Source organism: Mirounga angustirostris, unplaced genomic scaffold (assembly GCF_029215605.1).
Source record: "Mirounga angustirostris isolate CCGP_5_RB_7025 unplaced genomic scaffold, mMirAng1.0.hap1 SCAF_7, whole genome shotgun sequence".
NCBI lineage: Eukaryota > Metazoa > Chordata > Mammalia > Carnivora > Phocidae > Mirounga > Mirounga angustirostris.
This window is the reverse complement of record NW_026991715.1, coordinates 125234480-125252059: the sequence shown is the minus strand read 5'-3', so window position 1 is coordinate 125252059 and position 17580 is coordinate 125234480. Positions and strand designations below refer to the sequence as shown.

At 36.0% G+C, this 17580-nt stretch overlaps 1 protein-coding gene across 13 annotated transcripts in view; it reads right to left on the bottom strand.

Annotated features, from left to right (window-relative positions):
- Positions 1–17580, bottom strand: part of CPLANE1 (ciliogenesis and planar polarity effector complex subunit 1) — a 146330-nt gene that overhangs the window by 115545 nt on the left and 13205 nt on the right. For all 13 annotated transcript variants that reach the window (XR_008505067.2, XR_010413322.1, XR_010413323.1 and 10 more), the window contains 12 exons: positions 16291–16426; positions 16057–16176; positions 15384–15616; positions 11679–11785; positions 9884–10040; positions 9368–9471; positions 7548–7730; positions 4716–4965; positions 4387–4542; positions 3445–4214; positions 2496–2704; positions 2221–2301 (listed from right to left, as the gene is read on the bottom strand). Coding sequence is in view for 1 of the 13 variants with exons in the window: in XM_045862216.3 (XP_045718172.2) it covers positions 2221–2301; positions 2496–2704; positions 3445–4214; positions 4387–4542; positions 4716–4965; positions 7548–7730; positions 9368–9471; positions 9884–10040; positions 11679–11785; positions 15384–15616; positions 16057–16176; positions 16291–16426 (2506 nt within the window). In the remaining 12 variants the exon portion in view is untranslated. The remainder of the gene's footprint in view (positions 1–2220; positions 2302–2495; positions 2705–3444; positions 4215–4386; positions 4543–4715; positions 4966–7547; positions 7731–9367; positions 9472–9883; positions 10041–11678; positions 11786–15383; positions 15617–16056; positions 16177–16290; positions 16427–17580) is intronic.

Sequence of the window (17580 nt, the reverse complement as noted above, 5' to 3'; positions counted from 1 at the left end):
CCCCACATCGGGCTCCCTGCTCGGCGAGAAGCCTGTTTCTCCCTCTGCCACTCCCCCTGCTTGTGTTCCCTCTCTCGCTGTGTCTCTCTCTGTCAAATAAATAAATAAAATCTTTAAAAAAAAAAAAAAGAACTTCCAGAAAAGCTGCTCAAAGGGAGGTAACTCAGGTAGAAGGTGCACCCTTTCTTGCCCTTCCTGTTCCCTTCCTTTCTCCTGTCTAGAATATGGATGCAACGGTTGGAGTTCCAGTACCCGTTTTATCTCATGTAATGGCCTTAAGACTGGAAGCAGTGCACTAAGGACGACTGAGTAGAAAAACTAAAGGACATGGGTCCTTAATTAGACCACGGAAACACCAAATCAGCCCCAGATTGTCAACTTCTGGTCTCTTCTTGTAAGAAAGAGAAATAAACTTCTTTCTTGTTGAAACCATTATTACTTTCAGTCTCCATTATTAGAAGCCATTCCTAGTGGATACAGTTGGAAATGAAATGTAAAGGTCCATAATGGAATTCATTTTTTTAAAGATTTTATTTATTTGACAGAGAGAGAGAAAGAGCACAAGCAAGGAGAGTGGCAGGCAGAGGAAGAGGGAGAAGCGGGCTCCCCGCTGATGTGGGACTCAATCCCAGGACCCTGGGATCATGACCTGAGCCAAAGGCAGTCTCTCAATCAACTGAGCCACCCAGGCACCCCATAATGGAATTCATTATGAAAACTTTTCTCCATCAGAACGTCTCATCTCCTTGAATGCCACACTTCTTCATCCAGTTGAATAATCCCCAAATGTGAGAACTACATTAGACTTCTTTCTCCAGATCTACTCAGTCACAATTCCAACTGATCAAAACTATTGTCTGTCGAGTCTAACCTCTGCTCTCCAGTACTCTTGACATTGCTTTCAGAACCTACTCAACAGACTAATTTTCCTGCTTCCATGTGAAACCCACATATCTACATCACATTCCTACAAATGACCCTCCACACTGTACCAAAAGAATCTTTCCAAATGGCCTATATTCATTTGAAAAGTTCTCTTTCCTACATAAAGTATCTAACTGATCCCAATCTCGTCGGGATAAAATCTTAATCCCTTTGCAATGCATACAGTATGTTCCTTATCATCTATTCCCTACATACCTCTCAACTTAGCTCTCACACCCTGCCCCTAATACTGCATACATATATCATATAATCTAATCCTATTAAACAACTTCCAATTTACCAAGTTGCCATGGTTTCTCACACCTTTTTGCTTTTCTAATGCTACCTCCTTTGTTAAACCATTACCACAATTTTAGCTCGCTAATTTATATTCAATTTTAAGTGTCAACTCCTCCAGGTTTTCCCCAGACTAATGCTTACACTCCAGCCTCAGATTGCGCAAAGTGCTCTTCTGTGCTTCCCCAGCATCTACCAAACAACATAATGAAAAAGTACTAGTTTTTTACGTAATCTCTTCTCTACATCGTGGGCAACTTGTGGGTAAAGTTATTTATTTCAGTTATTCCTAGTGCCTAATATAGTACTAGGGACATAGCAGGACCTTGATAAATACTGGTTAAAATAGGGGAATGAATGAAATATGCAAAGCAGTCAGAAAATAAGCTTAATAATTGGCCAAACCTGACCATGTAGTAGTTATAGTCATAGCTAGCTCCAAGGTTGCTAGCTGAGAACTTGTCATCCTAGCCAAACCCTCAATACCATAAAAGCTATCATCAGTTTCTAGAATCTACATTCCTCTAGTCTCATCAAAAATTCCATGAAGCCCATACTTAATCCAACAATCAGTCTAACTCACAGGAAATTCTTAAAGTCGAATTACTTAATGGCAGAGAGCCTTAGCTCCACGTTTCTCTAAGTCTGTAAAAAGGTGGTAAATGGCAAACAAAAGAAAACATTATTTTACTTAGGATATAAATCTCATTTTTTCCCCATCCATAATCAGTCACAGCTCCCATCACCAACCAAAAAAAAGGACAGACGGAGCCTTATCTATAGATAACGGAAAAAATTCTTAGTGCTACAAATTCCAAGAGTAAAAATAATTTTAAATAAGTATTTCTGATAGTCAAGGTGCCTACCATTGTGTATTCTATTTGAGCATTAAGAAATTGTGAGCACCCAGAAATCTGGAATTATTTTTAAGTTCTACAGCATGCCAAAATACATTCCTACCAATATTATGGCAAATATTATTTTTTAACACTCTCCTACCTTTCTCTTGAGTTTCTTGCAGAGCTTTCCTCCACAGTTGAACAGATTTTTCATATGATCCTAACAGGAAACACTCTTCACCTACAAAGTTTTTAACCAACAATCAATCATGGTTAATATTACTTTATAAAAATTTACTTCATTTTAAAATTTAGTGGATACAGCTCAGCCAGAAACTATTTTGAAAAACAAATAATTGCAACCGATTAACAAAATCAAAGCCCAGTTAACTATATTGCTCATTCACAGCTAGAAAATGTTTATAAACTACTGACCATGGATAGATTGAAGTTCTAAGGCTTGGTTCAAGTGAACTCCAGCAGTCTGTAGGTTAGCCTGTATATGACATAACAGAGCCTTGACAGTAGATGCTTCCCGTGTCATCTTTTCAGTTAACTGTCGGTCACCTTCAGGAAGTCTTTGACTTAATTGTGTTTGATACCATACGGTGTTTTTGTACAACACTCTCCAGAGAACAATCAATCTGCACACAAAATTAAGTGATCATCAAAGCCAAATTTCAGACTAGGAATAAAAATGAGTACAGCCTTCTACTCAGCCTTATTATTTTTGCCTGTATTCTTCATTGATAAAATAATATATATACAAACTGATCAGATTTAAATATAGCAAAGTCCACTGATCAAAAAACGTATAATACATTTTTTAAATCTTCATGGTTATTTTTCTGTAGTGCTCACCTAAACCAAAATCATTCAATACTTCAGCATGTATCATGGCTGCCCAAGGCTAATAAAATATGTGTGTTGAATAAAATTTGGCATAAATCCTAAAATATTTAAAAAATTAATATAAAAATCTATTAATGCTGACTGGTAATGGATACAGGGTTTCTTTTTGGGATTATAAAAATATTCTGGAGGGGCGGCTGAGTGGCTCAGTCAGTTGGATACCCAACTTTTGGTTTCTGCTCAGGTCATGGCCTCTGGGTCACAGGATCAAGCCCTGCATCAGGCTCAGCGAGGAGTCTGCTTGGGATTCTTTCCCCTTTCCTCCCCCTCAAATAAATGAATAAAATCTTAAAAAAAAAAAAAAGCATTCTGGAAATATGCTAATAATTCTACATCCTTGTGACTATGTTAAAAATCACTGAATTTCATACTTTAAAATGGTGAATTTTACAGTATGGGAATTATTATCTCAATTTTTCAAAAAGGAAAACATCTATAATGTTGATGGTATCCTGATATAAAGTAAATATACCTGCGTCCTGGTCGCTGAGCAAGATTTACTACTTGAGGACGAATCTTGAAAGATGAGTCCCAAGACCAGTTTTCCTGAGAATCACTATATTGAAACATTTGAAAAATGGGTACCACCAATTTGTCTTGATCTGCTGTTCTACTTCCATCAACAGATGCTGAAATAACTTCAGGCTGAAGAATGTATATGCCATTTAAATTATCAGCTACCATTTTAAGTAAATGAAAACAAGCCAAAAGCTTCTCTGAAAATAACTGACCCTGTTGTTGCTGAGTCAGCAAAAGCTTTATAGTATTTGAGGTCAGCTTTACCAAATGTCCCACATCTTGTTTGTATCTCATATCCCAATATTGCATTGATAAACACTGATGAAAAAGTTGAAAGATACAAAGTACCCATGCATTCTGTCTTGTGCTCTTGCTTAAAAAAGGATCTAGTTTGGGGAAAGGACATTTTATAAATTGAAGAATGTAGAAAAAATGAGTGATACAAACAACTGTGTAATTTAACATTACATTTTTTTCTGTCACATTTTTTGAAATTCCGATAGCCCATGCTGCAAGTAGATTTTTCTGAACAGAATGCAGCTCTGTAACGGTTTTATCTGTCTCCTTGATATTATCCTTTGCATGTATTGTATCAAACATAGACGCAAATTCCAATCTTCCCTCCTTGACACTACTGAACAATGGATCATTTTTTTGGTTCCAAAGTGAGAATAAGTTGTCTGGAAAGTGTTTGCCTTCTTTAGTTTCTTCTGCTTCAAAATCCTAAAACATGAGTGAAAAGAATTATACTTAATGTTATTTAATACCTTATTAAGTAAAATCACTGGTGTTCTCAAACTTCTCCCCCTTAACAAGAAAAAAACAAAATATGTTTCTTGGAATAAAGTCAATATGTTAACTGTTCAAATAAACAAAAAACACTGCTACTAAGTACCTGGAAATCTGTTGTTTTTTCATTTAACTTCATTGTTTCTTCTGCCTGTAAGAATCTGGGGACAGTAGAATCAGCTAAACTTTTATTTCCTTGGTGTTTTAACAGGCTACATCTCAGGGAATCCAGTGATCGCAAGTTCAGCCCTTTGCCTTTTGGCTGTTGAAGATAAAAGATTTCCAAGAGTAAAATTTTATCTGTAATTCTATCACAACAGTTAAAAATTCTATAGACAACTGTATATAATCCAAGGATATTACCGTCAGTATGGTTTTAAACCTGAGAAAACTAAGAAGCCAACTTTTACCAATGATACCAAAAAGCACTATTACCTTAGACAATATCATACTTTGGTATGTCTTCTCAAGCCTCTGGGTTGAATCAAGTAGAAGTGATCTCATGAGCACTGATGGAGACAGGTTATCAACAAATCGAAGGGTTGTGACCATGTATCCATCAGAAATAATGAGGTAGGGTAACCGTGAGTGTGCTTTTATAGAAAATCTCTGTCTCATAGGGTCACTATCAGAAGCTGATGAATCTACAGAATTATTTGAATCTTGAAATGTAAACTGCTGAGGTCTAGCAAACAAACACAAAATTAAACAATTAGTAAGAGAAAAATCTTAAAGGAAACAATCATATTATTCCAAAGACAAAAACAATTAAAAGCTACAGAATGATAAAAAAAGTCCAGTTAAACATACTAACATTAAATTGTATTATCTGTAAGAAAAACATAAATGATTAAATAATATGTAGGTTTATATGTTTTTTAAATATTCCCTGAATTGTGGCATTTACTCTATTTTGTTTTTAAATTAGTTTTATACAAACTATTTCAGAGAAGAATTAAGGCAGTTCATTTTCACTATTAAAGAGTTAAATAGTTAACCTTCCTTCCTAACATATATTTAAATACACTTATAAGAATATAATTATGAGCTATGAATATACTTGTTATTGAGGAGAAAGAAGGGGTGCCTGGGTGGCTCAGTTGAGTGTCCAACTCTTGGTTTCAGCTCAGGTCATGATCTCAGGGTTGTGGGAATTGAGCCCTGAGTCGGGCTCCGCACTGGGCATGGAGCCTACTTAAGATTCTCTTTCCCTCTCCCTCTGCTCCTTCCTCTTAAAAAAAAAAAAAAAGGAGGAGGAGAAAGAAAGAAAACTGAGAAAGACATTTGGAAAAGATGGTAGTGAGGAAAATTTTATCAGTTTAAGATTAAATTTGACTGAGCTTCCACATAAATGTACATATTTACTGTTATGGTGGTATACCTGATTATGATTACTTAATATCACTGCTTATTAACTTTGGGGCTTTATAAAGAGAACAAATAATCAAAAATATAATCGCTTTCTGGTTAGGAAATTACACCAAATGGTCAACAACAGGAGACTGGTTAACTATAGAATGTACATACCACAAGGAATCTATAGAACATTAAAAAATTACTTCATGGAAATATGTATAATATAAACAGATTAATCAAAAAAGCAAAATAGTAAACAGCATATATCATAGAACTTTTTGTTTTAAAAAAGAAACTAATATTGTTATTATTATAAATACCATACATATTTTTTTTAATTTGGAGGACAACACACTAAAATGTTAATTGTTATTTGGGAGGAATAGGATTACAAGAGTGTTTCATTTTCTATACTATTTATTTTTACAGAACTTGATTTTATAGTTTTTTTTAAATAATAAATATGTATTACTTTTGTAATCAGAAAAAGTAATCCATTTAATTTTTTTTATTTTTTTTTATTTTTTTAAGATCTTATTTATTTGACAGAGAGAGACATAGCGAGAGAGGGAACACAAGCAGGGGGGAGAGGGAGAAGCAGGCTTCCTGCCGAGCAGGGAGCCCGATGTGGGATTTGATCCCAGGACCCTGGGATCATGACCTGAGCCAAAGGCAGACAGCTGAGCCACCCAGGTGCCCCAAAATTAATCCATTTTAAAAGGTCCTAAATTAATTTTAAAGACTATGAGGAAATTCAAGTCAATTATGAATTAGGCCATAAAAAATAAGGAAAAAATACTTTCACTACAGGAAGTGACAAATTTCTCAATTAGGATTTTCTAATACTAAAAATTAAGCATCCTTTTTTGCTAAATATAATCAAGGACACACCCCTCCTCAATTTCCTTTCTGTGAGGCAATGGCAAAGGATTAATTTCAAAGGACTTTTCCAGTATTTTTGTATTGTAAATACCTGTGTATATATGTCAGGTCGTATCTAATATCAGCATCAATAACAACAAATATTTACTGAGCACTTACTTTACGTCAGAAGTGTGCTAAGCAGTTTGTTACTATTTATTATTTCACTTCATTCCCTCAACCCTAAGAGACAGAGTCATCTTCATTTCACAGTAAAAGAAACAGAGGCTTAAAGTATAACTTACCCAAAGCCACACAACTAATAAGTAGAAGAACCAAGATCTGAATTTTAATCTGACTCCAAAGCCAAACTGCTACCCCAACCCACAATTAAAAATTAAAATATGGCTAGGGGCGCCTGGGTGGCTCAGTCGTTAAGTGTCTGCCTTCGGCTCAGGTCATGATCCCAGGGTCCTGGGATCGAGCCCCGCATCGGGCTCCCTGCTCCGCGGGAAGCCTGCTTCTCCCTCTCCCACTCCCCCTGCTTGTGTTCCCTCTCTCGCTCTGTCAAATAAATAAATAAAATCTTTAAAAAAAAAAAAAACATTAAAAAAAAAATTAAAATATGGCTAAATTCTGAAGTCTTCTATCCATTTCCCACAACTTTTTCCTTTTTTCCCTTTGGGGGGAAAAAAAGATAAATCCATGTGCCAAGTTAAGTTTGAGTTACTAATTTATGTAAGTGATCTTCTTTTAAAACAATAAAAGACATAGCATACTTTTTGAACTTTTACATAAAAGAAGATATATGTTTGTGTTATTGAATATTTAAATAACTTATACTTACATAGTCACAATGTCAAATTTTCACCAGGATTAAGCAACAAAAAGAAATAGAAGAAAACTATATATAAGAAACAGATATTGAGATGACAGACTCAAAGAAAGAATGAGACAATTTGAAAGACAAAATTATTTTTAAAAATACATAGTAAAGTAATACCAAAGAAGAAAACCTGTAAACAAATTAAAACAATTCAAATGTCTCACCTATATGTTATTAGTGGGTGAAAAGGAATAAATTCTGCTGGCCCAAATTCTATGGAGCAGCCAAATGTAATTAATGTTACCAATTCACCTTGACAGGTCAATAAAACCAGGGAGCCACGTTTTAACATACAAGCCAGAAAAAGACTATCATGAGTCCAGCTGATATCACCTACCCAGTAGGACCTAGAAAAAGCAAGACAGTATGTTTAGAAAGGACTCTCTACAATGTCTTTCACAATTTAAAATGGCCAAGCAAGGGTGAAACATTTCAAAAATAAGGGAAAAAGAATGAATAGTAGGCAACTGCCACATACATTTTTGTGTATTTTACTTCCCAGAAAAAGGTAAGAAACAAAGATGTCTGCTCATAAATATGTACTCCATACAACATAGCAATTAGAAATTCACAGACACATAAGCAAATAAGATGAAAATACTCCCTAAAAGAGTTAAGCTTTTCAGTCACTCACATTTTAATTAGAACAACTTTAATCATATTGGTGTCTACAACTAAAATCCACTGATAGATTTAAAGGTCAATACCCTGCCTGTCGTCTCTGCAGTTTGCCAGAGTTCCATGCAGCAGCAGACTTCCTCCTCCCAAAGCCATCCTTACTACTCCTGAACTATCTGGTAATATTAATCTTTCATGGAGACAAAAAGTAGCTCCTCATGTAAATTATGACAGACACTCTAAGTCAAGCAGACCACCGCACTGAGACCAATAATATTTTTTTTTATTTATTTTATTGAAGTATAGTTGAGACATGATGTTGTATTAAATCCAGGTGTAAGGGGCACCTGGGTGGCTCAGTGGTTAACCATCTGCCTTCGGCTCAGGTCATGATCCCAGGGTCCTGGGATCGAGTCCTGCATTGGGCTCCTTGCTCAGCGGGAAGCCTGCTTCTCCCTCTCCCACTCCCTCTGCTTGTGTTCCCTCTCTCACTGTCTCTCTCTCTCTGTCAAATAAATAAAATCTTTAAAAAAAATTTCAGGTGTAAGAATGAGTAATACCTTTAGAAAGGAACTTTTGGAGAGGGAAAGAAAATGAAGAGGCAAGGCCAGATAGACCTGAAAACTTTGGAAATTCAGAGAACAGCACAGAAAAGTGTTCAGAAAATGAAATTAAGAAGTCCAAGAGGGGGGCGCCTGGGTGGCTCAGTCGTTAAGCATCTGCCTTCGGCTCAGGTCATGATCCCAGGGTCCTGGGATCGAGCCCCACATCGGGCTCTCTGCTCCGCGGGAAGCCTGCTTCTCCCTCCCCCACTCCCCCTGCTTGTGTTCCCTCTCTCTCTGTGGGTCTCTCTCTGTCAAATAAATAAGTAAAATCTTTAAAAAAAAAAAAGAAGTCCAAGAGGAAATCTGGTAGTGGCTCACGTGCCATCCAAAATCATGACTTATGTTGACTTGTGTTGCTATTAACCTACATGCAGAGCATGCCAACTTTGTTTAAAAAGCTAACACCTCAGCCTCCCTGAGTACATAATGGTTTTCCCAATCCAGGTTATTTTCATTTTGGTCTCTAATTAAGCTCAATAGTTCCCTACCCAGTTGTAACCCCACTCCTCCTGAGACAATACAGGAAAATATAAAAGAGAAAAGAAAATATGTTCATGTATCCTCCACCCTACCAAGACCCTTTCTTAAAGTAGGATTTTCCTTACATAAAGCAATTTTAGAATCTATCAAGCACAAATGCTGAAAGGAAATTGCATTACCTATCTAAATACTTATTTAGATACCTTTTGAATTATCAGAGCCTGAAACTTATTAAACTATTGGAAAATAAAAACAATATGTAGAAACGTAAGTGTTCTTACCTGATAAGTGTAGCTGGGACCACAGGATTCTTATTACTACATCCTCTCAGGCTACCACAGAGAGTAACAAAATTCAGTGTGTTTATAAACAATACCTGAGTTGCCTAAAAAGAAAAAAAAAGACAACAAAACCATTAAATTATTTTATTTTAATCATTACTTTTAATTCTAGAGACCTAGAGACTATTATGATATCAATAAACTATCCTGGAAGTCTTTCCCAACTGGCAAAACAATACTGAAAACTAAAACTCCATGCCCTTTTATACTATATTTTAAGGCCATCAGTTACCACTTTGCCCTTTTTTGTTCCTTTTTGCTACCCTCTTTTCACTTCTGAAGGTCAAGTTTTGAAATTACAGCAGCTAGTTTAAATAACTTTACCAATCTACAATGTTAAATTGGATCAGAAAACACCAATTTAAAAAACATAAAATAGTTATTAAAAAACAAGGAACTCCAAACTGGACTAAACTCTTTTATAGGTTACTTCCAAAACAGATTACATTTACTGACCTTTGGGTCTTTCTGATTAAGAGTTACTGCCAGGGTAACACCATCTCTTGAAAAGGCAGAAAGTAGAGCTCCTCTTGACTTTACTGATGCACATTTAGGAACCAGACTGCACAGAAGGCAGTTTTGTTGTGCCCAATGAACATGGTATGGCAATGATCTAAGAAAGTAATGAAATAATTGAAAATAGGAAATACGGTAACTTTTAAATTAATATTTAGTTCATCACAAAAAACTTAAGAGTCCAACTAAATTCCTATATATGCACAAATATTAGGGGGCCTTGTAGCAACTGTTCAGAAGTTTCATCCAAGGCACAAAAGAGCAGTTGCCAGTTAAACAAGTTCAATATCAGCATTTTGTTAGTAATGGCATATTCCATGTCAACCCCAAATACATCTGCTTTGACGAAAGGTTCAGGTGACACATATTTCTACATTATTATAAACATTTTTACAGAAATTAAATAGGTAGAAAAGAAAGGATTTTTAAAATAGTGGCAATGTTCTGGGGTGCCTGTCTGGCTCAGGTGGTAGACCCTGCGACTCTTGGGTTTTAAGTTCAAGCCACACATTGGGCTCCATGCTGGGCATGAAGCTTCGATACAAAAAAATTAAAAATAAAATAAAATAAAAATAAAATAAAATAGTGGCAATATTCTATATTTGATATGAGCATGGTTACACATACATATATTTATCAAAATCCACCTCATTATACACTTAAGATTTTTTCATTTTACTTTCTATAAATTATATTTTAATAAAGTACTGTTAGCATATGAAAATGAAGAAAATAGGCCAAAAAAAATCACACTATTTTACTAAATCCTACTCAGGCATTTTATGCTTTTAATGCACTCTGTATATTATTGGGTTTTTTTAGAATAAACAAAACTGTTTATTTTATTTTTATTTATTTATTTTATTTAAGTAATCCCTACCCCCAACGTGGGCTCAAACTCACAACCCCAAGATCAAGAATGGCATGCTCTTCTGACTGAGGCAGCCAGGTACCCCTAAATAAAACTATTTTTTAAATTTTTTAAAAGATTTATTTATTTGAGAGAGAGAGAGAACACACAAGCAGGGGGAGCTGCAGGCAGAGGGAGAAGCAGACTCCCCACTGAGCAGGGAGCCCGATGTGGGGCTCGATCCTAGGACCCTGGGATCATGACCTGAGCCGAAGGCAGACACTTAATTGACTGAGCCACCTAGGTGCCCCAATAAAACTATTTTTTAATTTAAAAAGTACTTGAGTGGGTGCCTGGGTGGCTCAGTCGGTTAAGCGACTGCCTTCGGCTCAGGTCATGATCCTGGAGTCCCAGGATCGAGTCCTGCATCGGGCTCCCTGCTCGGCAGGGAGCCTGCTTCTCCCTCTGACCCTCCCCCGTCTCATGTGCTCTCTGTCTCTCTCATTCTCTCTCTCTCAAATAAATAAAATCTTTAAAAAAAAGAAATAAAAAGTACTTGAGCATTTAAAAGGTACAGTAGTAAATTCAAATTATGTCCCTTTTAAAATTCAATTGAATTATTTTTCGAAATAGCTATCTCTATACCACAACCTTTCTTACCTTTTACATGTTCTCATTTCCAAGAAAGGAAACAAAACAAAAACAAGAAAAACCTAAACATTTAAAATGAAAACAAAATAAAGTATTTATGGGAAGAACAGCTTTGTAAAATCTCTTAAGTTCAAATTCACATTTCATTTAACTAATCTTATTATGTTTTTATGGGAGTAAAAATATTGCTGTAAAAGGGATAAAAAATAAGGAAGAAGGAAATCTTCACCTTACCTTATAGGTGTAAATACATTTTCATGCCACCGAATTGCTAGAAATGTCAACTTCAGACGTTCTCCAGAATAAAAAGTAAACGAACACAAGCAGCAATCTCCAAATAACTGTAGATAAATTTAATAAACTTTAGTATATAATTCATCTGAAAATAAATCAAGATATATAGAACATGTATTTCTTTTTTTTTTTTTTTAAAGATTTATTTATTTATTTGAGAGAGCGAGAATGAGAGAGAGAGAGTACATGAGGGGGTAGGGTTAGAGGGAGAAGCAGGCTCCTTGCTGAGCAGGGAGCCTGATGCGGGACTCGATCCCGGGACTCCAGGATCATGACCTGAGCCGAAGGCAGTCGCTTAACCAACTGAGCCACCCAGGCGCCCCTAGAACATGTATTTCTTATCATAAATAAAATATGGAAATTCTGCTTGTATTTTTATTCTTAACGTTAGGCTCAAGAACAGTTAAAAAAAAGAATAAGTAATTTATTTCTGAGCCAGAGGCATGCCCCAAGAAAACAATGCTATTTACTGTGACTATTACTGGAAAGATTCTTATATATTCTTATGTATTTTTCTCTTATTTAATAGTTATATATTATTTAAATTAGGGCACTACCTAGAGGTGGAGGAAGGTAGAGGAAAATAAAATTTCATAACGCGATTTCTAACAATAGTGGATTGGGTAATGAAATGTTGGTCCACACGTACAAAGAATGCATGCAGTTATTTATGTTTTTTTAGCTAATGAATAGGTTCTTTCTTGGAAATTAAATATCTTACTTAGTATCACCAATTCTAGCTTTTTCAATTATTAAACTAGTTATATTTTGAAACTAAGGAAAAGTACAGAATCAGTCCTAGGGAACAAACTGCTGGTTGCCAGAGGGGTGGGGGATGGGCAAAATGGGTGAAGAGGAGTGGTAGGTACAGGTTTCTAGTTATGTAACAAGTCATGGGAATAAAAGGTAGAGCATACAGTATATAATCAATGGTACTGTAATAGTTTTGCATAGTGACAGATGGTGACCATACTTGTGGTAAGCACAGCATAACATAAAGAGTTGTTGAATCGCCATGTTGTATACCTGTAACTAATGTAACACTGTGTCAACTATACTCAAAAAAAAAAATAAAAGTAAATAAAAACTTAAAACTAGGGAAAAGTGAAACTAGGGAAAGAAAAAGGAAGCTCTAACTTAAACCATTTTTTTATTTAAGTATAATTAACAGTATTATATTAGCCACAATATAATGATTCAACAATTCCACACATTTCTCAGTGTTCATCAAGACAACTGTGCTCTTAATACCCTTTACCTATTTCACCCATCCCTCACCCACCTCTCACCCACCTCTCCTCTGGTAACCACTAGTTTGTTCTCTGTATTTAAGAATCTGTTTATTTTGTGGGGCGCCTGGGCGGCTCAGTTGTTAAGCGTCTGCCTTCAGCTCAGGTCATGATCACAGGGTCCTGGGATCGAGCCCCACATCGGGCTCCCTGCTCAGCGGGAAGCCTGCTTCTCCCTCTCCCACTCCCCCTGCTTGTGTTCCCTCTCTCGCTGTGCCTCTCTCTGTCAAATAAATAAAATCTTAAAAAAAAAAAAAAAGAATCTTTATTTTGGTGGTGGTGGTGGTAGTGGTTCATTTTGATTTTTAGATTCAACATGTAAGTGAAGTCATGGGTATTTGTCCTCTGACTGACTTATTTCACTTGGCGTCCCTCTACGTCCATCTATGTCATCACAAATGGCAAGATCTCATTCTTTTTTTATCACTGAGTAATATTCCATTTTATATATATACCACATCTTCTTTATCCATTCACCTGTTGATGGACACTGGGTTGCTTCCATAGTTTGGCTACTGTAAATAATGCTGCAATAAACATAGAGGTGCATATGTCTTTTCGAATTAGTGTTTTTGTTTTCTTTGGGTAAATATCCAGTTGTGGAATTAGTGGATCATATGGTATTTCTATTTTTAGTTTTTTGAGGAAACTCCATACTGTTTTCCACAGTGGCTGCACCAATTTATATTCCCAACAGTGCACAAGGGTTCTTTTCTCCACATCCTTGTCAAACACGTGTTATTTCTTGCCTTTTGAGACTAGTCATTCTGACAGGTGTTAGGTGATGTATCTCAGTGTAGTTTTGGTTTGCACTTCCCTGATGATTAGTGATGTTGAGCATCTTTTCATGTAACTGAGGCCATCTGTATGTCTTCTGTAGAGAAATGTCTATTCAAGTCCTCTGCCCATTTTTTAATTGGATTATTTGTGAGTTTTTGGTGTTGAGTTGTGTAAGTTCTTTGTATACTTTGGATATTAACTCAACAGAAATATTTGCAAATATCTTCTCCAGTTCAACAAGTTATCTTTTTGTTTTGTTGATGGCTTCCTCCTTCCCTGTGCAAAAGCTTTTTATTTTTGTGTACTCCCAATAGTTTAACTCTGCTTTTGTTTCCTTTGCCAGAGGAGATGTATCTAGGAAAATGTTTCTAAAGCTGTTGTCAAAGAAATTACTGCCTACGCTTTCTTCTAGGAATTTTATCGTTTCAGGTCTCACATTTAGGTCTTTAATCCATTTTGAGTTTATTTTTTTGTGGTGTAAGAAAATGGTCCAGTTTTCTCAACACCATTTGTTGAAGAGACTGTCTTTTCCCCACTATATATTCTTGCCTCCTTCCTCATAAACTAATTGACCATGTATACATGGGTTTATTTCTGGATTCTCTATTCTGTTCCTTGAGCTATGTGTCTATTTTTGTGCCAGTACCATACTGTTTTGATTACCTACAGCTTTGTTCTTCTTTTCCAAGATCACTTTGGCTGCCTTTTGTGGTTCTATACAAATTGTGGGGTTATTTGTTCTCTTTGAAAAATGTTGGTATTTTGATAGGGATTGCATTAAATCTGTAGACTACTTTGGGTAGTATGGACATTTTAACAATACTCATTCTTCCAATCATGAGCATGGAATATCTTTCCATTTGTTTGTGTTATCTTCAATTTCTTTAATCAGTGTTTTATAGTTTTTGGAGCACAGATCTTTCACCTCCTTGGTTAAGTTTATTCCTAGGTATTTTATTCTTTTTGGTGCAATTATAAATGAAATTGTTCTCCTAATTTCTCTTTCTGCTACATCATTACTAGTGTAGAGAAATGCAAGAGATTTCTATATATTCATCTCGTATCCTATGACTTTACTGAATTCATTTGTCGGTTCTAGTAGTTTTTTTGGTGGAGTTCAAACCATTTTTATTTATTTATTTATTTATTTATTTTTTAAAGATTTTATTTATTCATTTGAGACAAAGAGACACAGGGAGAGAGAGAGAGAGACAGAGAGAGAACATGAGCAGGGAGAAAGGGAGAGGGAGAAGCAAGCTCCCCGCTGAGCAAGGAGCCTGATGTGGGGCTTGATCCCAGTACCCTGGGATCATGACCTGGGCCGAAGGCAGCCGCTTAACCATCTGAGCCACCGAGGCGCCCCTCAAACCATTTTTAATAAGCATTTTAAAAAATATGACCAAGAAATGTAAAAATATTTTTTCCACAATAATTTCATATTTACTGTGACAATTAATGATGACTAAAGATACAGAACAGTGCTTTACATACTCTGCTCAATAGCTTCACAAATAGTGTCTGTTCTTAGAGTCTGAGATCTCAACTTCTATAACACCCTGTCTGATCTGGATTTTACCTCATTTTTTATAAAAACAGCATGCACTACAGCTTCTTTATCTTCATTAGAAGGCAAATGAACTGCTTCTTCAGGTATGATCTGGGACCACTGGCCTACCAATGAAGGGCTTTTAGAAGAGAAGATATTCTTGAATTCCAAATATTCCCAAAGAAATATGCATCCAGAAGGAGTTATAAGCAGAACTCTTTTCCCATTTCCAGATACATACAAGTACAGTCTCAAGGAGCTTGCTTAAAAAAAAAAAAAAAAGTTAATTAAACTTCTGAAGTCTGAATTCTTCCCAGAAAGTACATAATTTATCTATTCTGACAATAAGAAACCTAAATGATGCGTCCACTCAGGATAAAACTAAGGCACAACTAATAAATTAAAAATACAAATAATAGTAACATTTATCATGTATTTGTTACGTGATATTAGGAACCCATTGTTATCAGATATGATAGGCCAGACTTTTCTTCAAGATGAATCTAAGTATCACAAATGAACACCACCAAAAAAATTCATACATATATAAGAAAACATATATATGTATATATTCTCTATCTATACAGATATATATATGCACACATACAGAGATGTGTTTTTAAAATAGGAATAGGAAAATGTTTCATCTTCTTTTCCTTCTATTTACCAAGGAAACCAATTTAAGTAAATAAAAAACTCCTACCTACTGCAACTTGAATCATTTTCTTAGGCTCTTCAGTTGTCTGTATAGTTTTCAAGCAATCTTGATCTTTGTTCCAAAGAAAAAGCTCCCCTGTAGTGAGTACCCCAGCCAGCCAGGCATCTGTTTCCAAAAAGGAAATACAATACTTATAATCTAATATTTCCCTTGATATTACCCCAAATTATGAACAAACACAATTAATCTAGCCTTTTGAAAATATCAGTACTACTTAACCATTACTGGATGTTGTTAGGACAATAACATCCTTCAGTAAAGGTTGCAGACAAGGAATTTTCTTCTTTGTTCTTCCTGACAGCAAATTAATTTCATTTATGAATTTATCATCCAAAAGAAAAACAGCTTCATTTTCCTAAGAGAAGAAACATGTGAGACTTAAGAGGTTACAGAAGTTAATTCAACCTCTAAGCTAAATAATCCCAGAAAGGAAAATAAAGTGACATTCAAGAAAGATTATATACTTGTACCACAAATAATAAAATGAACAATAAGGTTGATTAGGTAACCTGGAGATTTTTTTCATTCTATCTTAAAATACTTCTTAATAGAATTACTAGGTAGAATAATCTAATGGTTGCATCTAGATCTTTTTGACCTTTAAAATTATAGGAGTGTTGGGGCACCTGGATGGCTCGGTCATTAATCTCTGCCTTTGGCTCAAGTCATGATCCCAGGGTCCTGGGATCGAGCCCCGCATCAGGCTCCCTGCTCCGCGGGAAGCCTGCTTCTCCCTCTCCCACTGCCCCTGCTTGTGTTCCTTCTCTCGCTTTGTCTCTCTCTGTCAAATAAATAAAATCTTTTTATAGGAGTGTCTTCTAAGGCGCCTGGGTGGCTCAGTTGGTTAAGCGACTGCCTTCAGCTCAGGTCATGATCCTGGAGTCCCTGGATCAAGTCCCGCATCGGGCTCCCTGCTCGGCAGGGAGTCTGCTTCTCCCTCTGACCCTCCCCCCTCTCATGTGCTCTCTCTCTCATTCTCTCTGTCAAATAAATAAATAAAATCTTAAAAAAAAAAAAAAATTATAGGAGTGTCTTCTAATTCTGCTAGCCAAAACTGAGTTATGTGTTGTTTAATTTCATCAATTTGAACAGTAGTATGGGCAAGTTTTTAAATTATTTACCTAGATTAAAACAGATATGGCTTCTGAAATTTATAAAACCCAGGTTCTGATCATTTTTTATTATCTAGAAAAAGCATGCTGTTTTGAATGAACCTTGTTTTCATATATTTTAGGGCAGTGGTTTTCAAAGTACCACCTAACCAACACTATCAGCAACACCTGAGACCCTGTTAGAAATGCACACTCTCCACCCAGAACTACTCAATCAGAAACTCCGGGAGTGGGGCCCAACACTTGTTTTAAAAACATCACCAGGGCGCTTGGGTGGCTCAGCTGGTTAAGCGACTGCCTTCGGCTCAGGTCATGATCCTGGAGTCCCTGGATTGAGTCAGGCATCAGGCTCCCTGCTCTGACCCTGCCCCCTCTCATGTGCTCTCTCTCTCAAATA